At 38.9% G+C, this 25,966-nt stretch overlaps 1 protein-coding gene across 4 annotated transcripts in view; it reads right to left on the bottom strand.

The window, feature by feature from the left end:
* LOC137273472 (early estrogen-induced gene 1 protein-like) overlaps positions 1 to 25,660 on the bottom strand; it is a 63,073-nt gene extending 37,413 nt beyond the window's left edge. For all 4 annotated transcript variants that reach the window (XM_067806173.1, XM_067806174.1, XM_067806175.1 and 1 more), the window contains exon 1: positions 24,943 to 25,660. In XM_067806173.1, the coding sequence (XP_067662274.1) occupies positions 24,943 to 25,091 (149 nt within the window). In that variant the 5' untranslated portion in view covers positions 25,092 to 25,660. The remainder of the gene's footprint in view (positions 1 to 24,942) is intronic.
* Between the last annotated feature and the right edge of the window lie 306 nt (positions 25,661 to 25,966).

The raw sequence follows: 25,966 nt of genomic DNA, 5'->3' as shown, positions 1-25,966 counted from the left end.
CTCCAAATAACTGTCCAGGTGGAAGGTCAGGGGTGAGGGGTTGAGGTTATGAGTGTGTCCCCATGTAAGGGAGTGATATGACCACATATTTATTATCATTAGGGCCACTAATACATGACAGGCTTGACCGAAGAGGAAATCAATCACAGTTAACTCCTAAGCAAGTCAGCACCTAATCAGTATTTGTCCATTATGTGTGGGTTGCTTATCGGAGGTTTTGTGTGAAATCATGTAGATGTTGGTGGAGTTGAGAACTGTTGGTGTACATATGTTAACTAGTGATGATTTACACCCAAAGAATTCAAGCAAGTATGCGAAGAAATAAGTTAGTGTATCAGTGTGTGACTTATGATGTATCAGTGTGTGACTATGTGTGTGTAAGAGTGTGCATGTGGTCTAGGCTGAGGCTGTGTGTTCATGCGTGTGCATATGTGTGCATGGATGGGGGTCTTGGGTGTGTGTATGTACAGATGTGAGCATATTTGTGTCTGTGAACATGCAAGTGAGTGAGTAACTATGTGCATATTATCATATCATAATTATTGTATGCCGCATTTCTACACTGCCCTAATTCTAGATCACTCTAGATGCTTCACAAGTTGTTCTTCCCTTGATCACTGCATGTCAACCTCAGCTCCCTGGGGATCATACAACTCTTGCAGTCTCTAGGCACACTGAGTTCATGTGTCTAACAAGGTACCCGTTCATGCAGCATGTTGCTGCAACTAGGTGTTTGCACATATTCATGTGGCCACCATATGGTTATATACAACCAAGTTCTTGGTTCTTTACGTGCACAGGGTTGTGTACTGTACACTACAAGTGACAAAACTGAAAGAGTCTGCACGAGTTGATTCCAAGTTGCTACACCCAGCCTCAGGAGGGCTCGATCATACCTCAAGCTCACTGGATCACGAGCCTGGAGTTTTAGCCAGGCCTTGCCAGCCATGCCCCATCATATTACAGCATGTTTGCTTTTACGTCAGCAACTGTCTCATAAACCCTTGTCACTTTAGACCCAAGTTAAGGCTTTGTATTGTATTCTGTTTATTGTTTGAATATTTACTGGAGTGTGATGCACAAATGCACATTAACTCCCAGCTATCTCCCCTCCCAGAAGCAGACACCCGATCTTAACCCACGTTCCTACTACCACCCTCGTCTAGACGCTGCAAATAACATGGTGACAATATGACCATCTATGTAATATAGGGTAGTTGCTGACAGCAGCAAAAGACTCAAATAAACAGACAAAGCAGTGTTTGAGGGACTTCAAGAAACTGTCTATGCTGAACGTCAAAAGAAATACAAGTTTAAGAAAAAAAATGAATTCTCATAAAAGTAAGCGTTCTTGTTCATGTCTTCTATTAAAAAACATGATAAAAGAAAAGAGTTGTGTTTCTTTTGTGGTTCAGCACATGACTGATACTGAACTGAACATTGACATTACATAACATCCATGATTCATTCAAAAGTTAATGAGTTAATGAACCCCCATGATGTTTATCATATCAAGTGACATTTTTCCATCAACAGTATCCTTTACATTCACACTTTAATAATGGCAGAGAAGCTTAGCTTTATAATGGAGGTATCTTCATCCTAACTTCATGAAGCTTTAGTCTGTAGACTTTCAGAGCCTCACAATGTTCTATGAGCAAATTAATTCAACAAGCACCCATACAATTCAGCCAGACATGATTTTCATGACTACAAATACGACCACCCTATTACCATGATTACTGTTTGTTCAATATTTCTGCAATTATGTTTGTGTCAACATTCAGAAATAGCTCTAATCAAAACTAACAATACTAAAGGGAATTGGTTCAGATTTCTTCAGAAGTTTTCATTCTGAAATGGAAGACATTTGAGATAATGAGAACAAATTGCTTTTCAAAACAGGAACTGCCATTTCATCAATATCAGAGTTAACAGAGAGTAGTTGTACAGAAAGTAGTTTCTGACTAAAAGTGATGACAATATGGTACGAATTAAGTAGGAATGTCAAGAGGTCTTTAACATAATAATTATAGAGGTTGGTGAGTAAGTAAGTGAGTGCGCAAGTGTAGAATGGGGAGTATGTGTGTACAGTTGGATGTGGGAGAGCATTACAGTGAGCGAGTGAGCGAGGGAACATTGTTTCAGTTGTGACTATGTCGCTTTGATGACAGAGGAGGCCAACTGCCGCCGACAATAAACAGTATGGTTCTTACAAACTTTAATATATTATCACAATGAACTAACATTTGAACTCAAAATCACCTAGCTTTCTGTCACATCTAAGGGGAGCAGCTGCACAGAGTGAATGAACCAACCAATTTGCTTGTCTGATGAAACTCAAGATTTATCACATACCCTTGGAACATGACCAAATCACAACTGGAAAGTGTTTTAAAAAATGAAAATCTACACTTTCTCATGATGATACTACAGTATACACAAATATTTAGTGGGTACTTTGGAAGGTTACATGAAGACACATCAGTCAGGTGGTGCCAATTCTCATCAATCCAATATACTGCCTGAAGCCCATTTCTGGTGTCCACCAATGTGATATTCTAAAAGTGGCAAAAACAATACACACTCACTCGTTAATCCTCTGTGTGTGTGCGCGTGTGTGTGTGTATATTCTGTAAGGCTGGACTAGCTAACTTGTACAACCACAATACTATACAACTAGATATTTGTATAGCGCTGATATCCAGTTAGTTCAACTGCTCAAGGGCGCTTTTTTCCCCTCGATCATTTGATGTCCATAACAACGGCACATCATATTTTCAATCTCAACTCCCTGGGGATCATACAAGTCTTGCAGCCTTACCAGACGCACCAAGTTAATGTGGCTTTCCCATCCTTACGAGGGACCCATTCACAGCTGCGTGGACTGGGACACATAGTCACAGTACTTTGTCTATGTTTACTGCACGTTGCTGTACCCACAACTAGGTGTTTGTACGTATTCATGTGGCCACTATCTGGTCATCTACCAATGGAATCGTGGGTTCTTTTAAGTGCACAGGGTTGTGTACTGCACACTAGGGGTTGTGACAACACTGAAAGAGTCTGCACACAAAGTTGACTCCAAGGTTTGTTTTTTTTTACACCCAGTCACAGGTGGGCTCGATCCCGGCACCTCCAAGCCCGCTGGATTAGTAGCTTGCCCACCACGCCCCCAGTGTAGTAACTTGCAGTAATGAGACACCCCCTGACAATAGTATGTAACAACATATCAAATTACATGGGAGAGGTGACCTACTGGAGATGATAGTGATATCACTTTCCATCAAAGCTATGCTAGCTGCCAGGACATTGATATAGTTAACTGAGCCACCGGAATATGTTCTATATGATAACATCATGAAAGGACTATCAGTTTGCAATTACTTTTTGTCAACGATCCATAGCTAAATACAAGGCATATTTAGAGCATATTACACATTTCTACACAGGTCTATCATACATCCATTAGTAGACCATGAAGGTCTGGGTTATAGTTGATCTTCAGTAGTCCATGCTTGTCATAAGAAGTTAGCTGACATGGTTGACCCATGTCATCGGTTCCCAGTTCGGTACTTTGATGCTCATGCTGTTGATCACTGGATTGTGTAGTCCAGACGGGATTGTTTAAAGACCGCTGCCATATAGCTGGAATAGTGCTCACTAGAGTAAAATTGAACTCGCTCACCCACATCGCTCATTAAAGGGGGACTTCACCCCAATGAGCTCTAGGAATAACCAGCGCATTCCCAATTGAAAGGGGGACTCTACTCCAAGTAGCTCTCGGAACACAAGGAATAAAAGGGCATTCCCAATTAATGAGTGACTTAACTTCAAGTAGTTCTCATAACACAAGGAATATTAGCACATTGCAAAATAAAGGGGGACTTTACTCCAAGCAGTTCTTATAACATAAGGAACATTAGTGCAGTCCCAGAAAAACATGGATTCAACACATGAACTTTCAGATCATTAGTTCTAATGGACTAAATATAAGGCATGCAAATATATCCTCAGTTAAAGTACAGTTTGCTCATAGGTCTTCACATAACAAGGCAGTTACTGCACCCCAAGCCTTGCTCTAATTAAAAGTGTGTACCAAATGCTCAGCCCATGGATATATACAGTAATTCAATCCTTTAAAGAGGCAAGTGTAGGTAATCAGACAGTATGCCAGTCTGTTATTTATTTTTGAATAGAAATTTTCTATTTCTTGTGCATTACCTTAGAGGCTTGTGCATGTTTACTGCATCTACAGCTAAAGCATTACTTCTGTCCAAGGTACGGTACTGACACTCAAGACCAGACATTGTATTGATACAATTTAGGCACTCTATCTGTAAAACTACTGAATACATAGAGTGAACAAGCAGTGCCTAACCCCAAGTATAAATCAAGCTGGGTCTGCCAGTATTCAGGTGTGTAGCTCCCCTTTAAGACTCTCTACAGCTATGTTGAAGCAGGAAATACTGGGGCAGCTCAGGCCTGCAAGATGTCAGAATGATGTCTGTATCCCTATCTTGGTGACTGGTCAAGGATTCAGTCAGTTTATGAAGATATGTAGCCAGTCCTGTGATGTCTCCAATACACAGACCTCAAAGCTGGGCAAGTGCTACATAACAGATGTGATACCAGACTTGAAAGACCAATCCATCACGATTGCTAATGGTCAGTGATAATGGCCAGTTGGCTATTCGAACCTGACATATGGACAAGCAGAGTTTTGGACTTTCAAGCTTATTTGGAAAACATGTTGTGGATGGGGGTAGAAGATGGTAGTGAGTGGTTGAGTGATTAGGTTAAGGTGATTGTGTAAGAGTAGTTGAAATTGGGTTTATGTGTGTGGAAATGGGTTTTAAGTATGGTTAAATGGTGTTTAAGGTATGTTGAAAAAGTGGTTTAGGTATGTTGAAATGATGTTAATATATGGCTAAATAGTGTTAAAGTATGGTGAAACTGGGTTTAGGTGAGTTGAAATTCACAGGTTAAGGTATAGTTAAAATCGGTTCAGGAGCGGTGAAATGGAGTTTATGTATGATGAATTGGGTTGGTATAGGCTAAAATGGGGTTAAGGTATGCTGAAATGGGGTTTAATGTAGGGTGCAAGATTATTGCACTTACATAGCTATAAGCATGCATGTGTGCAGACATATCATAGTGCATACACAATGTGATCCAAGGAGTACAAGGATAATCTACTCAAACACATCACATTAATGGTGAGCCAAACAGTCCATGATTCGTCCCTATGATAATGCCTCCATAAGGCAGGGAAACAACTAGTATCGTCAATATGGTAAGGTTTCTACTACGAGTCCCCTGAATGAGTTCTGCAAATACAGCTCCCATCCCGGACAACAGTGACTTATCAAGCCTCATTTCTTGACCACTTGATAGGATTAATCATTGATTGCTGATTAATCAATCAGAGGCTGCCCACATGCTGTAAGGCTTCTCCACAGCAAGAGCAATACTGCATGTTGAAGAAGAGAGTCTGACCGCTCAATAATATTAATTCTTAAGGACCAATTCTAACCTGGATCTTTTGAGATACTGATCAACTAGGTGAGTGAGTCTGACCACCCAAACCCATTACTTACCTCTTAAAGGCACGGGTTGCTGAGTACCTTTTTAACACGGATCTTCAAGGGTACTGATCACTTGTATAAATATGGACTAATGCCAGTCTTATCACGCTCCCCTACTGAGATACCTTCCAGCACTTTAACTTGATAACCCAACAGTATAATAATGACCACAAGCCAGCCAGTCCCTGTTTTGTCACAATAATGCCAGAGGTTCAAAAATGTTTTTCAAAAGCCCCTTGCCACGCTGGCCTGGCAAGTGACTTTAAGAAAGTAACTTGTCCTGACTAATTATCCACTTGCCCTGATTTTATGACATCATCACGATGATGTAATTATGAAAGCATAAATCAACGTTGTACATGATGTTAATGTTAAGTGGACTATTTACTGAGAAGTGGTAAATAGCAAAGAAAGATAACTCTACTTTATTATCATTGTGAAATTTAATAGCTACATTGTGAGCAGATATGAAATGAAATCCAAGATTATTTGCAGTTTGAATCCGTAAGTGGAAATTATCTAGTGGCCCATGGACAAGAAAGATACTGCTGAAAGCTGTAAAGCCATACTCATTCTCTATCATATATAGCAAGCTGTAGCTCTGAAATACAGTGCCATGACATCACTCACTCACTCATTACAAAGCCAGAGAGCTAGAGCTAGTCTTAAAGCCACCTACCACATACATTTCTCTTCCACAAGCCATTTCAGTAAAGCTACAACCCTTATTGAATTAAGTCTAAATTTGCAACAGGATCTGAGTCTCCTACCCTACTTCCTACCCCACCCTGTCTCACAGTCCATGAATCATATTATTTTCCCTACTGCCTTGCCCTACCTGCCATGCTAAAGCCTAGTCTGTCACAGTCCCTGAAATACATTATGCCCCCTACTGCCTTGCCCTACCTGCCATGCTAAAGCCTAGTCTGTCACAGTCCCTGAAATACATTATGCCCCCTACTGCCTTGCTCTACCTGCCATGCTAAAGCCTAGTCTGTCACAGTCCCTGAAATACATTATGCCCCCTACTGCCTTGCCCTACCTGCCATGCTAAAGCCTAGTCTGTCACAGTCCCTGAAATACATTATGCCCCCTACTGCCTTGCCCTACCTGCCATGCTAAAGCCTAGTCTGTCACAATCCCTGAAATACATTATGCCCCCTACTGCCTTGCCCTACCTGCCATGCTAAAGCCTAGTCTGTCACAGTCCCTGAAATACATTATGCCCCCTACTGCCTTGCCCTACCTGCCATGCTAAAGCCTAGTCTGTCACAGTCCCTGAAATACATTATGCCCCCTACTACCATGCCCTACCTGCCATGCTAAAGCCTAGTCTGTCACAGTCCCTGAAATACATTATGCCCCCTACTGCCTTGCCCTACCTGCCATGCTAAAGCCTAGTCTGTCACAGTCCCTGAAATACATTATGCCCCCTACTACCATGCCCTACCTGCCATGCTAAAGCCTAGTCTGTCACAGTCCCTGAAATACATTATGCCCCCTACTGCCTTGCCCTACCTGCCATGCTAAAGCCTAGTCTGTCACAGTCCCTGAAATACATTATGCCCCCTACTGCCTTGCCCTACCTGCCATGCTAAAGCCTAGTCTGTCACAGTCCCTGAAATACATTATGCCCCCTACTACCATGCCCTACCTGCCATGCTAAAGCCTAGTCTGTCACAGTCCCTGAAATACATTATGCCCCCTACTACCTTGCCCTACCTGCCATGCTAAAGCCTAGTCTGTCACAGTCCCTGAAATACATTATGCCCCCTACTGCCTTGCCCTACCTGCCATGCTAAAGCCTAGTCTGTCACAGTCCCTGAAATACATTATGCCCCCTACTGCCTTGCCCTACCTGCCATGCTAAAGCCTAGTCTGTCACAGTCCCTGAAATACATTATACCCCCTACTGCCTTGTCCTACCTGCCATGCTAAAGCCTAGTCTGTCACAGTCCCTGAAATACATTATGCCCCCTACTGCCTTGCCCTACCTGCCATGCTAAAGCCTAGTCTGTCACAGTCCCTGAAATACATTATGCCCCCTACTGCCTTGCCCTACCTGCCATGCTAAAGCCTAGTCTGTCACAGTCCCTGAAATACATTATGCCCCCTACTGCCTTGCCCTACCTGCCATGCTAAAGCCTAGTCTGTCACAGTCCCTGAAATACATTATGCCCCCTACTGCCTTGCCCTACCTGCCATGCTAAAGCCTAGTCTGTCACAGTCCCTGAAATACATTATGCCCCCTACTGCCTTGCCCTACCTGCCATGCTAAAGCCTAGTCTGTCACAGTCCCTGAAATACATTATGCCCCCTACTGCCTTGCCCTACCTGCCATGCTAAAGCCTAGTCTGTCACAGTCCCTGAAATACATTATGCCCCCTACTGCCTTACCCTACCTGCCATGCTAAAGCCTAGTCTGTCACAGTCCCTGAAATACATTATGCCCCCTACTACCATTCCTTCCCTGCAATGCAGAAGCCCTAAATGAAGCAAGTCTAGATTTTTCCAGGCTCTAGTCTAACTCGGTCTCCTTTTCAATTCAAATGGGTTTATTTGTTATTTGTTACCATCAAAATGATCTATTTTCAGACACTAAATGTTAGTTTACAGAACATCAAATTGTTTGCTTCTATCCAAATTCTATACTATCCGAGACTTAGAGGATGAATCATACATCTAACCGACATGACATTATAATCTGCTTACACGCATATCTTATATCACTGACGGGATCAGTGAACCTAGGAACATACAGTCAGCCTGCATGACTTCACAATGGACCCGGTAGTCAGTGTGTCTGATCATAACACAGTATCTATTAACATCTCAGTAGACATAGGGGCTAGAAGTCTCTCGTGTAGACCTGCAAAGCTCTCTAATGCCATTATTATAAGTTTCATTCATAATTCTAGATGTTATAAATCATTAGTTTGTGTTGTCCCTACAAAAGACTGACATCCTCACTGTCTGCTTATCTTGATCTGGTTACTGGAAGGATAGAATTACCATACATGATATGGACTTGTCATCTGCAACAGACTGGGAGTAAGGCTATTTCCAATGTAGGCTTGTGGACCAGGTGTTGCATTAGGTTGCCATGGTAGCTAAGATACACTAATAGTTCCCATTGTTAGGCAGCTGCCAATTTGCACAGTTTTTTAAAGACACTTCTCTGAACAAAACAAATAAATTTGTGTCTCAAATGGAACAATAATAATATATCATATTTTAGTGGAACTGCTTTAGACAAATGGCAAAATTTCTCCAAGTCATTGCAATAATCCAATTTGAAGAATACAATTTGGGATAGCTTCTACTAAATGTCCTTGAAAATTGAACCCTTGAGGAAATCCTAATTTGCAACAGTATTAGAAACTTAAACAAATCATTCTTGTACCAACAAACTGAAGTGTTATACTGTCCACACTAAAACATTCAGATCAAATATTGGAGTAGGAGGAACATACCCTACATTTTTTCAGACGCCTTTCATGTTAACTGCACTCTCAAACTAGCACGTTAACTGCACCCTCAAACTAACAAGTTAATTGCACCCTCAAACTAACACGTTAACTGCAACCTCAAATTAACAGGTTAACTGCACTCTCAAACTAAAACATAAACAGCACCCTCAAACTAACACATTAACTGCACCCTCAAACTCACACGTCAACTGCACCCTTAAACTAACACACTAACTGCACCCTTAAACTAACACATTAACAGCACTCTCGAACGAACACATTAACTGAACTTTCAAACTAACACATTAACTGCATCCTCAAACTAAAACATAAACGGCACTCTCAAACTTACATGTTAACTGCACCCTCAAACTAGAAAACTTACTTTCCTAACAAGAAACCTGTTGTTAAATTCCAGTGGTACTGCATTTTCAGAAAACAGATCTACCCTTCCTACATTATTGACTCACACCGTCTGTCTTGAATACATGACCATGACTTACGTATCATACATTCCAGGGACACAAATACTTTTCTTCTGTAAGTAATCCAGAGGGCACCAGGCAAATACTTTAGGTGTGCCTCAGAGAAATCAAGTGTGCCCACATGTTTTTGGAATAAATGACAACGATGATGATCATTTGAAATTTATTGTTAAATAGAGATACAGGCTTATGAACATTTCGAAAAAGCATGGCATTATTTAATTTTGGAAAAAATAATACTTTGGGGGATTAAATAACTAAAGGTGAGTTTTGTTTCCAAACATTATTCGTGCAGTAAGGGCACCCAGAACATTTTTTAAGCATGCCTATTCAATATTTACTGTGCCATGCATGCTAATAATATATGGCATTTCTAACCCTACACATATTCTACAAAATCCTGAATCAAAATCATGTACACATACATCACTATAGCAAACATAATCACACTTGCTCAGGTTGATCAACACTATGTGATATACAATGTACATGAATATACACCAGCTGTTGTCAGCAGCTCATATGATATACACACAGGTGTCAGAAATCATACACACCTGTAAGTCATTTCACTAATATCCTTGATCACACACTTTCGTAAGTGTCATAACTATGTTTTATCACCATGAGTATTGACATGCTTTAGATTTATTGCATTCATTAAAAGAAAATAACAGTAAAAAGCAGGGCTCCAGATAAGGGCTGTATCAGCGTATGTAGGGATAAAAATATGCACCATACGGTAAGAAATAATTTAGACAATGTAGCAGATACGCACCACAGCAATGGTGTACAGTCGTAGGTTCATTTACGGACGTATTTATTTGAAAAAGTATTCTGTACATTGTTTACTGACGTGTTTAAACAAGCATAGCAATGTTGAGGTGCATATATGAAACAAAATACAAGATTACTGATACGCCATTGAATTCCATTCAGTACTCAAAATGTTCTTTTAGGGTTTAAGTACTCCTATATTGAAAAAATAAGGAGTACATACTCCCAATGTTGAAAACTTATCTAGAGCCCTGTAAAAAGTATATGTTTGCCACTGATGATACAAATCATTAAAAAATAATGTATCTTCCACAACCTTCTCAAGCACAGCTGATCATCCACAACGATGAATTTCAATCAAGTCTGCACCCGAGTCCTTTTAATGGAGTGTACAAGTGTGCACATTTTAAATCACAATTTGTTCTTAACTTTTCATGAGGCGTGGCATGGGTTGATATATCCATGATGTTTGTTGGTTTCCTGAGCCCTTTGGGGAGTGAGTACATCAGCCCATAGGCCCCGTATTTATCCTACCGAACACATTAACGTTAATTTTGAACTGTTTGAAGCATGGGTATTGGATAATACACTTTAGCTAACCTGTGTGAATCCCACGACTCAAATCTTGCATCTTGCTGCGTTTTCCGCAGGTATATTGTCTTGGTAAAGTTGCCACAATGTAATTCCTGTTCTTAATATTCACAGGGACTACATTTGAAAGTTTTGTCAAAATTTATCTGTTGGAATGCGAGGCAAGTCGTTTTGTAGCTACTGCTAGATTTTGCAGATGACACAACCTAAAACAGATTTAAAGTTATCTCCCTTCCATGGATTTGCATTCGCAATACATTGGTAATTTCCATGTATCATGCATCCTTCAAGACTATCCAAGTTACAGAAGTACTGTAGGAGCTGCTATTGGTCGTGGGGTGTGTTGAAATCTACCTTTCTTGTAAGTAGGGTACATTGAAAATAATTGAAGAGCACTTAGCCAATCAGAAAACGACATTTATATAAGGCAAAGTAAATATCTTTGCAACAACATTAACACTTTTCATATATCTTCATTCTCATGGAAGTCCAGCACACCATGAGCTTGTTTTCTGTTCTTTTCAGTCTTTTAATCATCAGGCATATTTTGAGAATCCAAATTTTGTTATTGGGTTAACATAATAAACATTTGGTCAAAATATATGATTTTTCTAATTGTTCTAAGTATGCACAGGGGTTCAAAAATATTTTGAAAAGCCACTTGCTGCAAGGCAAGCGACTTCAAGAAAGTAACTTGTCCTGACTGATTTTCCACTTGTCCTGATTTTATGACACAATGCGTGATGTTAATGTTTACTGGACTATTTCTCGAAGAGTGATAACTTCACCATCTACTAGCTCTGTTTCATTATTAGTGCTAACTTTAATAGCTTCATTGTGAGCAGATATCCAAGATTATTTGCATTTTGAAACCATAAATAGAAATTATCTAGCAGTCAGCGGACAAGTAAGATACCATTATTTTACTGCCCGAAATGGAAACTGACTTTTCACGGGCGTCAGGCAATGGGATTTTTTAACCCCTGATGCACCAGAAGTCTGTTTCAGCGATGGCATAGCTTCAGCAGAACAAGGACTTCTGAATCCTGAAACTACCATAATAGGGCACATTGTTTAACATCTCTAAACAAACAGTATCTTTAGCAATCATTTTAAAGATAATTCCAGCAGTGTTTTCAATCACAACTGTAAACCAGCGTATCTCAGGTAGCTAGCGTGGATAAATGAGATGTATTTCCATGTTGATCAAACTGTGTTCTAAGTGAAAAACAGTGTTTTAAGTCAAAACAAATGACCTGCCACTGCATGTGTTAAATGCCTGGTTGGGAAGCCTTTTCTTCAACATCTGGTGTCACCACTATTGGCCAATGATGCAGAAACACAAGTCAATTATATGATAATTGTACAATGGATTTTCATATTATCATGGAAGGTTTATTCTTGCAGTTGCATTTTCAGCCAGCTAGCGCAAGACGTGTGACAAATGTGCATTGGTTGGTGTGTGATGATATTCACACATCCGAGCCTGAGCAGTAGCTCTATTCAATAGAGACATTTACTGATAACAGGCATAGATTACTTAGAACCAGTTTCAACTCTACAATCCCCAGGGAGGATGGAGATTATAGAAAGTCCCAAGGTCCTTGAGGCATAACATAACAACATACTTGACCTTAACACTATTCTGATGTCTGACCTTGACTTTACTGCAGATTTAGTAAACACATCTCGACCTGTAAAGATCTGAGTTGGTCTTCAACATTCCATGCTTGTCATAAGAGATAGCTGAACTGATCAGCACATTAAGGACTAATGGGATCAGGCCGGCTGACTTGCTGACAAACGTCATTGTATCCCTGTTAAGTAGCAAGATGCATGTGCACTTGATCACTGGACTGTCTGGTCCAATGACGTAATTATTCAGACAGACATATTTATAGCTGGAATATTGCAGACTGCGACATAAAACAATAAACTGAAAAATTAAAAACAAATTGGTCTCATTTCTTGTGTGTTTTTTTTTTTCCGTGCAAACACTTCACACACTCACTCTTGCCTAACCGTCTATCCCCATGCCCCTTAAAATGGGCGTATAAAGCATACATCAGTGTACCAGACTCCCTTTGTCTATCTCACAGTCCCTGAAGCATATCATTTCCCTGGCTAGCCTAGCCTTCCAAGCAATGCCAAAGTCCTAAAGAAAGCAAGTCTGGATTCCCCAGGTTCAGATTTTGAACATCCCATCTCACTAAGCCCTTTTCAATTGAAATGACGTTACGCATTACTATCAAAATTATATATATATTCAGAGACTAAGTGTTAGTCTACAGGCTCCGTTTGAATCTTTCCTACATGATTCGTGGATGTGTATTCTCTACCTTCATTTTGTAGACTAAATGTTAGTCTACCTGTCCAACAACATATGAACAAAACAACATTGTCATTTGAGACCCAGCTATGTAATGCATGCAGGAATTTTGAAATGCCTGGAGCTATATGACATTAAGAAATATATATTTTCCCCAAAAGACAGATCTTTTTTACAAAGATAAATATGTATGGATAAACTAAATGACATGATGTGGACATAGCAGAAGGTAATGAGGCACATGTCGTTTCATGGATAGTTGGACAGAAGAACATGATCAAGATGATGAACAATGTACACAATTACGGTCTGAGCTTCAGCTGATCCTCCATATTGTTTGCCAAAGTCCATAATCTCATTACACATGGTTTCAGTTGCTTATCATGTGACATGTCTATCATAGTGACTGGCCTCTGTCCAGTAGTAAAATGTTTTATCACAAAGCCAAAGTCATGAACTCTTTAAAAGTTTGACATTTTTTCGGGGGCGGTCTGGTTGCAGAGTGTTTAAGCCTAAAGGCGTTAGCTCGTCACACAAAAAGGCAGGTTTGATTCCCTACATGGGTTCAAGGTGTGAGGGCCATTTTGGGAGTCCCTACCATGATGTTGCTGGAATATTGCAGAGTGTTTAAGCCTTAAGGCGTTAGCTCGTCACACAGAAAGGCAGGTTTGATTCCCTACATGGGTTCAAGGTGTGAGGTCCATTTTGGGAGTCCCTACCATGACGTTGCTGGAATATTGCAGAGTGTTTAAGCCTTAAGGCGCTAGCTTGTCACACAGAAAGGCGGGTTTGATTCCCTACATGGGTTCAAGGTGTGAGGTCCATCTTGGGAGTCCCTACCATGATGTTGCTGGAATATTGCTAAAAGAAATGTAACACTTTTACCTTTGAAGCTGTAATTACAATATTTTAATCATTGTTACAGGAATGTTACTAAAAGCAATGTAAAGCTTTTACCTTTGAACCTGTTCTAAGGACATTTCAGTCAATGTTAAATTTGGCTGATGAGGCTATTGTCGGCATAGGTACCTCAGGTACGTTTCTGTACCAATTGCCTAAATAAGAACGCAGAAACGTACCCTATGATGATTCAGCGCTACATATTTTTCTTGACTGGAATTGTCATAGTGTTGTACTAAATGATTTGATTGCATTATGTAAGAAATGTCAAACAGAAATAAATATTCCATTGTCCACAATACCACTCACAATTATTTGAAGGGGAACAACTACATATGGTTTCTATTGTGGAATATGGACTCTGTCAACTTGTAGGGAAATGGGTACGTTTCTGCACTTTGACTTTATTGGAGGTATATTTCTGTGTATTTCTGTTGTACCTGTACCAACAACAATCCTTTGAGCTTTAATTTGTTAAAGTACCAATCAACTCTCTAAATAGTTTTTCCAGTGTCACGTAGTGCTACCAAATATCAGCCCGAGGAAGAAGGAATTCCCTTTTTATTCACATGCATTGGTTATGGAGATTTATCTGGGAATTTCATATTTGTCCTGGGTAGGACATTTTGCACAAAAACAACAGCAGTTGTCCTTCTGTCCAGAACTAGTCCTTATATTGTTATATTCTATGCACTTAAAACAATATTCAGTTAAAGGTAAAACAATCCATTAAACTGAGCAATATCCTTGAAACAAATTTGTTAACCTGACTCAGATTTTCTTAAATTCCAGTTGGAGAATTTATATTTATATTTGATGAATCGAAACAGATCCTATATATACAATTCATTATTGATGGTCATGGGGAAAAAAATATTAATGAATTTATAAGCAGGAATGTTTCCAGCTGAATTTATTATTTATCAAAATAACATACGCAAATAGAATATAACCAGCTAGGCTGAACATTGTCAATGCTCATATATTTAATGCATTGGGCATTGCGATAAACTGCCACAATCAAGACAGTCTAAAAAAGTAACATATTCAGTTATTGTTTCACTGAATATATTGAGCCAGTGAGTGAATATGGTATTACACTGCTTTTAGCAACATTCCAGCAATATCACATGGCACGGGACACCAGAAATGGGCTTTAAACACTGTGCCCACGTCTTCGGCATGACAAGCAGATGCTTTAACCATTAGGATGTATTATCTTTGCCATTTAGTGCATTTGTTGCATCCCTAATCCTGAATACTTGCTGCCTTGCAGGACATCCTGTAGTCTGTATCACAGTCCCTGAATATTTTCCCTACAGCCTAGCCTTCCCTGCAATCCTAAAGAACAAAATAAAGCAAGTCTAGATCACTCAGGTCTTGACTCGCAGGGTAACCTTTAGTCTGTCTCACAATCCCTGAACCATATTATTTTCCCTACAGCCTGGCCCTCCCTGTAATGCTAATCCCTAAAAAAAGCAAGTCTAGATTCCATTTCCTGAATTTCTGGTCTCCCTGAGGCTCATTATCAGTTTAAATGGATTTATTTGTTACAATCAAATTATATATTTTCAAAAACTTAGTCTAGACATGCATGTGCTAAATATCTTTTTCTCATAATGCCTCAATAAATCCCAGGGAACTTTTGCATGCCTAATAACTGTCACCTTGGCCGGGTGACTCGGTCACTGTGACCAGACCGATGACATGAACCCATACAGTAGAATACATAGAGTACACCCAGCAACACTGACAGTCTGGGTTTTCAATGTGCATCAGATTATCATTATCCCACCCATCCGAAGAATGGATAATATACTACACAACAGAAGTTAAGGAACACAGTACACCCAGCAACACTGACAGTCTGGGTTTTCAGTGTGCATCAGATCATCATTATCCCACCCATCCGAAGAATGGATAATATACTACACAACAGAAGTTAAGGAACACAGTACACCCAGCAACACTGACAGTCTGGGTTTTCAGTGTGCATCAGATCATCATTATCTCACCCATCTGAAGTATCGATAATATACTACACAACAGAAGTTAAGGAACACTTGCTTCTTTCATAACTTTATAGTTAATCAAATCAAACACACCAATGTGAACGAATCAGGTGATCATACACATCAACTATTCAGGTGTTTCTTAACTTAAAGAAGTTAACTTCGATGTTCTTGTGATATCAGGGATTCAAAAATGCTACTGCTTGTTGCCTGGTACAAGTTTTCATTTGAAGCAAGTAGATAATCATTCACTGTTTTATGCATACATGTTCCAGTTTTATCACTGTGTTAGCGCCACTGAGGATCTGTACTATTCTTTTTAGACCAGGTCAAGCTAGAGATCCTGTTTAATTCCATGCTTGTAACGTGAACCTCCTACATACATATTGCTGGAGTCAGTGAATGAGTTTAGTTTTACAACGCTTTATTCAAGCAATATGACAGGAAGGGACACCAGAATTGGGCTTCTGACACACACTGTACCCATGTGGGGAACTGAACTTGAGTCATTGGCAGGACGAACGCTTTAACCACGAGACTACCCCACCAACATTTCACAGTGCAGGAATTAAGCTGTTGTGTTGCTGAATTTGGTTTACAAGTCTACTCACTTTATACATTCTTCATGAAACTAAAACATAACCAAATTGTACTCCAACACTTTTTTTGCATTCTTTTACATGTTAAACTAAATGCAAATATTGGTCTATTCGGACATCATAAACCAAATTTAAAATTTTTTAAAATTTCCAATTTATCACAGATGTGGAAAGGCACCTTGAAATGAAATGACAGCTGTCAGAATGACGTGGAACTTCCAAAAACAAAAATATCTTTCACCTTTTACATTATTCATGCTTGCTGAAAACCAGGGATAGAAATATGATTAGTGTCATGCACTGAAACTCAAAATCATTGTTCATGTGGTTTTTGGAATTTTAGAGTGCCGACGAGAATACTTTTAAATCCATTTTCAAATTCGGTCAGTGTCGTTAGCATGAGCCAGCTCGTCCTTCCTTTTCATAATAATGGATAAAACCTTTTTCAGTTTCTGAATCTGTTGATCGAATTATGTCATGAAGTACATTCATTATTGGTTAAATATGTTAAGAATTTGGTTAAAAGATATTATTGCTATGTGTGGCTTCTGGCCTAAGGAACAGAGCTATTGCAATTTCAAGCTTTCCATCACAGCACAATACAATGCATTTTGGACACTGAAAGCACAAAATGTTACAGTTTAGCGGTTACAATGGTGTACAATATGTGAAGCTCATTTCAGCTGTCCTCACAGTGATATTACTTGAATATTGCTAAAAGCATCATAAACAAAACTCACTCACTTGAAAGGATAGAGATATGTTGACTTTTTAAAATTATTAATCATTCCATACTTATATCATTCAGATAATCAAAGAACAGAGCTCAGTTTTACAGAAATGTTACAGATACTAGCACACCTAACTTTTACCATTGCTTACCTCATCTTTGGTGATGTATACGCTTGTAAAAAAGTGACAATTTCAGTTTTTGAAATTTTACTTTTAGGGTCAGATTTACTAGATTTAGGCAGATTTGAAGCACAAAATCAACCAAGCCAACAGACTGAAATTACACAAAGACTGTATGCCTTGGTGCTTAACAAGGAATTGTTATGGCAGTCATGGACTGTGGAGAATATCCATCTTTCCATGCATTTCTAATTTTATCAATAACCACTATATCATGTGGCCTGTGTGGCAATGGATTTATTGCAGTATTAACACGTCAATATTCCGTTCCATGTCTGTATTGAAACATATTGCTAAATATAGCTAATTTACCCAAACTACAAACAGAAGAGAGATTTTAGGGCCAAAATATTGTGGCCACGTTCTGCATATTGATGAATGTAATATCATCCTGGAATCACAAGCGGATTTTTCAGCAGCATTCAACGGATACAAAAACACTTACTGGAGCGAGTGAGTAAGAAAGTGAGTGAGTGGTGTTTCTTGCACACCCAAGGGAGACAACTAAGCACTAACGACTGACAGTACCATGTACAAACATTCAAAACAGCCAAAGAATATGTGAATATTTCCCATTGATATTCACTTAATCTCGAGCTGCAACAGGGGTTGCAAACTCTTTCGAAACTCCGCAGGACAAAGGTCCACCAAACATTCAAAATCCACTTGCTGAATATTAATTTCACTTGACCACAATAATTATTAACAATTTGGTTTCTTTGTCTTAATTGGTAGTAATTGCATTTTTGTTTCATCACTAGAATTTAGAATACATACATGAATATCAAAACATTTCAGTAGTTTGGCACTGCTGTAGCGTGTGGATATTTACTTGACTGACCGAAAAAATCCACTCAGTCATGAGTGTCTGGTAAATGTGTTTTTCAACTGCTGTCAGTGGCTATGGGACACCTGTTGATGTCACTAGTTGAAAAGAAAAGAGATCTTCTACCTTGTGCATAAGGCATCCCTTATTCAAACCTCTCTATGCTTGTAAAACCTGCCCTACACATAGCAACATACAATAGCTGCGAAGATATTCATGTCAAAAACACTTAAAACTGTAAGACAAGAACATAGTCAATACATATTTGAATAATTACTCTATGAAACTACAACACGCATCTTTGCAATGCTATTATGAAAGAAACCAAGGTCTCCCCCTGCTATAGGCCCCTAACATATTTACCTTGGAACATCCTACATAAGCATTTCGACAGGCAACACACAGCTGGTAGTGAGTCACCACACCACAGTCTATGTCAGGAAAGGGATCAATAACTTGCAAATTAAATACTGACCAAAACAGTTTCAGCTAAGCCCTGGGGCACCCATTTCTTGCTGAGCTAAATAAATCTAGTCTTATATGGTTAGCTCTCTAAGTATAAGTAATGGCCCTGTTAGTCTGGATTCGCAGTCTCACAGTCCCTTACTGTATTATTTTATCATATGCCAAGCCACTTCTGTAGTGGCCAAAGGAAGCAAGTCTACATTTCCTTCCCAGGTTCTCAATCTCCGATCTTACTTGGGCTTGTAACAAATTTGAAGAAATTGTTTGTTTCATTCAAAATTATATATACTCAGACACAAAGTGTTATTCTACCTGATGTGTGATGTGTTGTGCAAAGTTCAAGCAATATTACGTCAGGGCACACCATAAATGGCCTTCAGAAATTCAAAAACCAAGTCTCCCAAATCGTCAGTTACATGTCAGTAAATGTCAGCATTATAAGCTAGTATAAAGTGAGTGAGTGAGTGAGTGAGTGAGTTTAGTTTTTTGGCCACACTCCACAATATTCCAGCTTTATGGTGGTGGTCTGTATATAATCAAGTCTGAACCAAACATTCCAGTGATCAACAGCATGAGCATCGACCTGCACAATTCGGAACTGATGCAATGTGTTAATTTAGTCAGCAAGCCTGACAACCCGATCCTGTTCGTCACCTCTTACGATAAGCATAGTCGCTATAAGGTAAGAGCCTGCAACGAAAATGTGTTTAGCAAAGGTTCATGACCCTGCAGCCATGTACAGAGGAACATGGCTGGAACTAGAATTGGTAATCTTTTGTACATGTTGTAAGAGGCTTATCTCATGCTCACTAGACATTGTATAGTACATTGTCAGCCATCAGCATTCCTGGGCAACCTCCGCCGCAGTGTCACTCATTAACGACTTATGCTTCTATTTATGACTGAATCGATGTCTTGTTACCTTGGATGTGAGAATCTTGGTCCATGAGTGAGTGAGTGAGTGAGTATAGTTATAGCAATATTCCAACATCACAGAACGGAACACCAAAAACGGGCTCCACACTTTATGCCCATGTGGGGAATAGAACCCAAGACTTCTGCATGGTCAGCATGTGCTTGAACTACTAGGCTATCAAACTGCCACCAGGAAGGTCTAGCTATCTCATGAACTTCAAGTCAATAAGTTTGATAGTTCACTGTTGAAAACCACACACGACAATGTCTAAGTTAAGTGACCAGACAATCTGGTGATTGATATAATGAGCATCAATCTAAGCACTGGGACATCATGATGAAGTCCATGCAGGTTCACCATGCTCGTTGCATTTGTAAGACACTGTACATTTATCTGTGTACTCAGTACTAGACATCTCTTGTTCTACCGGGCAAAGCCACTCTCATTAGTCAGATGATAATAATACCTTTAAAAAACGGCTGTTTAATGAACACACCAGAAATTAAAAGGTGACACATCACAAGTTAAGTAACTCTTGTCATTTTGCAACAAACAAAATGTATTTAGTAACAATGACATTAGAAAATATCAAGATTTCACAAAGTGTTTGATTCAAAAGATTCACAGATTGATTCAATGTACTCTATGGATCATGTGGTTTAGTTTATATTTGAAATTCTACCCAATAGCACAACAATGCTACGCATAACATTTGCAACTTTCGCACAACGATTCTTGATTACAACTACATAATATTTTCATGTAAGTAAATCTATATACATAGTACAAGCCATATCTTGTTCTACCTGGCTAATAGTCTGTGAAGCTGCAGGTTTGAAATGGTCTTCAGTAACTAATGCTTGTTGCAAGAGGTAACTAGCAGCCTCAGGTGGTCAGACTCGCTGACTTGGTTGTCGTCAAAATCTGTAGATCCATGATCATGCTGTTGATATCTGGATTTACAGACTGCCACAACCAAATAGCTGAAAAATTACTAAGCGTGGTGATAAACAACCCAACCAACCAGCCTGGTTAAGCCGCCCCTTGTAGTAAGATGATAACACTTTTAAAAGAGTACTTTGTTTCATGATAACCCAACACCTAACAGGATAAGTAGCTCTATTCATTCAATAAATGGAAAGAACAGCAAGATATTCAGTAACGCTGTCCTACTTAACCTGACAAGGACATGAGAAACTATCATATTTCACTAAGTATCCTCCAGTCACAGAGGTCTCATCTGTATTTGATTCTTGGGTTTCGAGAAACAGGCTAGATTACAAATACCATGAAAATAGGGGAAAAAAACCTAGTGAATACAGTTTTATGCTGCTTTTAGCAATATTCCTGCAATATCAGGGCAGGACACCAGGCTGCATACATTGTACCCAGGGAAAATAAAGATAAACAACAGAATAACAACACTATGAATAATAACATCTTTTCTGGCTTAGGTTTCTTGACTTTGTCACACATACATTAACCCAATGAATAATACATAAACAAGGCGTTATGTCTCACTGATTCGTAATTAAATATGTATGTTGTTGACGTGTTTGGGTAGTGTAACATGACAAACACTTGCAGCATGTATCATTTATCAGTGGTTGAAGAAATAACTACAGATTTACATCAGTGTACCAAAAATCTAGTTTAAAATAAAGTGAGTGAGTGAGTGAGTGATTGAGTGAGTGATTGAGTGATTGAGTGAGTGAGTGAGTGAGCGAGGGCTCCACCAGAATAAGCTACACATATTATACCACAGAGTGGATCCGAACCAGGTCCTTTGCCATAAGGAGTGAACACATTAAGTGCTTGGCTAAGCCAAACCCCCTCAATATTACATGAAAAGTCTTCCTTTTATCTATTAGTACGTACTATCCTGTGATAAAAATCCATGAAAAATTAAATTCACAAAATTCAACCAAAACATGTTTAAACAAAAGATGGTTTCAATAAGTCAAAGAATTTCCATCCGAAATTATTCTGTTTCCACATTTAGGTCACTTAAATACACAAAACATTTCCATTATTTTTCTATCCTCATTCAAACCTACATATTGATGCTGAAACAACAGCCATGACTCGGACAACAAAACAACTGAAGCATGCATAATAGTAGGTGTTTATCAGCTGAAGTCAATTCTTCTACTAACAAAGCATACATAATATATAACCTGATGTATCAATGATTATGTTCAAAGGGTTTATTACGACTTGTTCCCATGAACTACTGAATTTTAGTGTGGTTCTTTTAACATTTAACACATTAAAACATGTTAAAAGCTTTGGGCAAAAAAATGATTGTAGGGTACTGATATGAAACACTTTAGTTCTCAAAAGTGTGGAGAGAAGTCACCTCTCTAAATGTTACTAAAGCATCCAAAATATAGTCTTATGGACCCTGAACCACATTGTTTTCCCTATTGCCAACCCTCTCTGCAGTGCTAAAGCCCTAAACATGCTAAATGAAGCAAGTCTAGATTTCCCCAGGTTCTGAATCATTGATCTCCCTGGTGCTCCTTTTCAATTAAAATGGGTTTGTTTGTTATATAATATTATATATTCTGACACAAAGCATTAGTCTAGCAACATACTAATGTCTATCCATTGTATAAAATGGTAAAAGACATAAATCCCATGGGATCACAATAACATTCATTGCCCCCAGTACTACAACAATCTACTATGGAGCAAATATGACACACATCACAAATATTGGGCAATGAATACAAAACAGCGATCATACTCAGTGAATCAATAACAATATATACTTGGACATGTTCCACCATCTTGACAATGTTAATGTGTCATGACAATCACTGGTGGCCACTAAGTGTTGATGGTTTTACTGCCTGGCTTGGTCATATTCTTTAAGTTAGTATGTGTCACTTCGATTAAAAGCACACAAAATCAGGAATAAACATTCCTTCATTCCTTCATAAAATGTCATGAATATTAGATTCAAGTGATCACAAATAACAAACTGAACTCATTAAGAGATACAATTTGCTTAAATAAATACACAAGTGAGTGAGTGAGTGAGTGAGTGAGTGAGTGTGACTAGGTTTACATCACATTCAGCAATATTCCAGCTACATGTGTCATGTATCTATTTAATCTACGGTGCACTTTCAAATGGAAAACGAAATTCCCTAATGTGGGTCATAAAGCATTGTCGCTGTCATTGTCAATTTATGTGTGTTCTTGTCAACTTGATATAAGTGACAGTTACCAACACAGCAGCAAGAAAAATTCTGTCACCATTGAGATTTTTGATTAACAAACACTTCATCTATAAGGATATCCATAAGGACATCCATAAGGACATCTATAAGGACACCTATACAGACATCCATAAGGACATCCATAAGGACACCTACAAGGACATCCATAAGGACATCCATAAGGACACCTATACAGACATCCATAAGGACATCCATAAGGACACCTACAAGGACATCCATAAGGACATCCATAAGGACATCCATAAGGACACCTATAAGGACATCCATAAGGACATCTACAAGGGACTTCTTCTCTGGTTCACATATTCACATATTCCCAAATGTGACGTAGTGTTGCAGTTTCATGTTTAAACTCTATACAAGACACGTAACCACTCTATGGCATCTCATAACTCCAGCCAAATGAGTTTGTTCACGCGTAATAATGAAGTATCATAAGTCTGTTTAGCCTGTGTGTAACTAACAACAAATAAATTAAGGTGGTAATTGCAGTGTTTGTTGAACAGCTGTCAATTTAGTACAATACAAAAGTTCAATCAATTACACCTTGTGTAATTCTCTTGGCCACTAACTTGATTCGCAGCAACATACCTACTTTTAGTAAACAAACTCTGTGGTCACTCATAAACAGAGAGTTACGGTGGTTTGATGGAGGAGTAATCGTGTGATTGAACTCCTTTCAACAAGAAACAATGCTTCAACCATTAGGCTACCTGCATTAGGATTTAGTATGAAAGCAAACACTCTTGTCACACTATTCCTTCAGCATATAAGAGTGAAAGAGAGAGAGAGAAGGAGAGGGAGAGGGAGCTTTACTACTGATTCAAGTATCCTCCAATGGGCTGAAACAGTGTTCAGCCACTGGAAGAATGGAATTCAGGCATTCTGAGTTCTAAGAGGCAAAGTAGCCATTGAACCGCTCACAAGCAGTAACCTGGTACATAGATACTTCATGAGTGAGCGAGTAGAAGAGGACTACCACATTACTCTCCCATTAATGTTTGACAATCAATTTGATTGTAAAGAAAATATAATCAGTTATATCACCAGTTATATCTTTGACAAAAATTATCATGATGATAGTACTGAAAAAAAACCAATATCATCATATGCAAGTATGAAAACTATTCTTTTTTTGTAACTTGGGAAATTCACTACCAATATAACATGATAGAAGATCTTAGATCCTGAAACGTAACAGACAGATCTACCATGTCTACCTTGGCAATCAAACATCAACGGATATTTATCTGAGTTTGTAAGGCATTTACTTAGTCCAAGGTGTGCTCTTATACCAAGGTGTACATCATCTCTATGTAGGCCATGGCTGGACTACAAGTTTATCTATTATTTATATGAACTAGTATTTATTTTATATTTAAGTATCAAAATACAGAAGCATGAATACTTAAGTGAAATTTCAAAACTATCAAACCCACTATAATCAACTTTAGGTCATATTTATGATTAACACCAACACAATCAATCTTTGGTGATAATCAGCACTAAATACAGCATGTTTACATGTCACAGGGTGTGTTGTTTTCATTACTATGTAATGATAAATATGACAAAACAAAAGCTTATTTTCATAACAGAAAATCTAATTGTCTATCATGTTGCCTGTTTTAAAGAAAAACAGCACCAGACAGAGAGTAAAGATATAATATTATACACCTTCACCTATTTATGAAAAGTTTATTTACGATTGATATAAATGAAGTGGCATCTATGAGTTGGGTATAACATTTTACTCTCATCAGCCTCAGTAGCAACAGTGTTATCAGACTCATGAAAAGTATCAAACGAAACTTGAAGCCTTACCGAGAAGAGTGGTCCAAGAAATTTCCTCCTTCGTGCAGTCGGACTTTGGCAAAAAATATTCCATTGGGGAATGTCATTGATGACAGCTCCTCTACAACTAGGGTAACTTGAAATTTATACTTCTTTTTCTTCGACATGAAGGACATCATTTTGACACCAAAACCATAATGTAACAAATAAACTACAGTCTACAAGGTGACAGCAGTACTACAGTGGAAGGCCTCTGACCCTAGGGGGTCACTCACTGTAAACAGTGAGCTGTACTACCAGCCACCTGTTACAACCGCTACAGCCGTTGTAACTGTCAATACACAGAAGCCTCCGTCAAAGACTCATCCGTTACCCATGGTTCTAAGATCCAGTTCCTGAACATTTGAACGAATCATTCCGTGTTGGCTGCCTACTCATTGTGGAGGGTAATATGTCCAAGGGCGCGCGTCACTTGAAAATGCTACACTGCTGAATTGCCCACGTTTCAGAAATTCTTCACTGTCAGCTGCTGTCAAACCCGCCTCACGAGCGGGCACCTGTTCCAAGAACACTGTTCTGCCACTGTATAAAGGGTAGATCCCAGTTGCCAAAAGCGTGTTATGTTCGTGTTGTATCCGTTTTGTTGTCCCTCAGTGGTTATCAGATTACTGTATTCTACAGTACTAAATCTTATCTCGAAGGTGCATCCCAGTGCGAAACTCACAAATCGATACGTCGGTCAATTGACTACCGCGCATGCTCCCTTGGTTGTTTTTAGTTTCCGCTTCCTGTGCCTTTTACAGCAGAGCCAAAGTATCTAAGCATGCTTGTATTATAAGTGGAACAAACCGATGTAACAATATCAGATATATCTCTTGAACATAATAAAACATTGGAGTAATATACGTGATACAAATACCTGGAAGATATCAAGATATCTTCATCCACTCTTCATTGGGAGTAATTGGAAAGCAAAAGCCACCCCAGCTAACCCATCCTTCGAAGTTTGTAACTATAATATACAGAGTCTAACACGAATTTAGGCCTACCTTTT

The sequence above is a fragment of the Haliotis asinina genome, chromosome 2 (assembly GCF_037392515.1).
Source record: "Haliotis asinina isolate JCU_RB_2024 chromosome 2, JCU_Hal_asi_v2, whole genome shotgun sequence".
Taxonomy (NCBI): Eukaryota; Metazoa; Mollusca; class Gastropoda; order Lepetellida; family Haliotidae; genus Haliotis; species Haliotis asinina.
The sequence above is the reverse complement of the archived record's forward strand: the minus strand, read 5'-3'. Positions and strand labels throughout refer to the sequence as shown.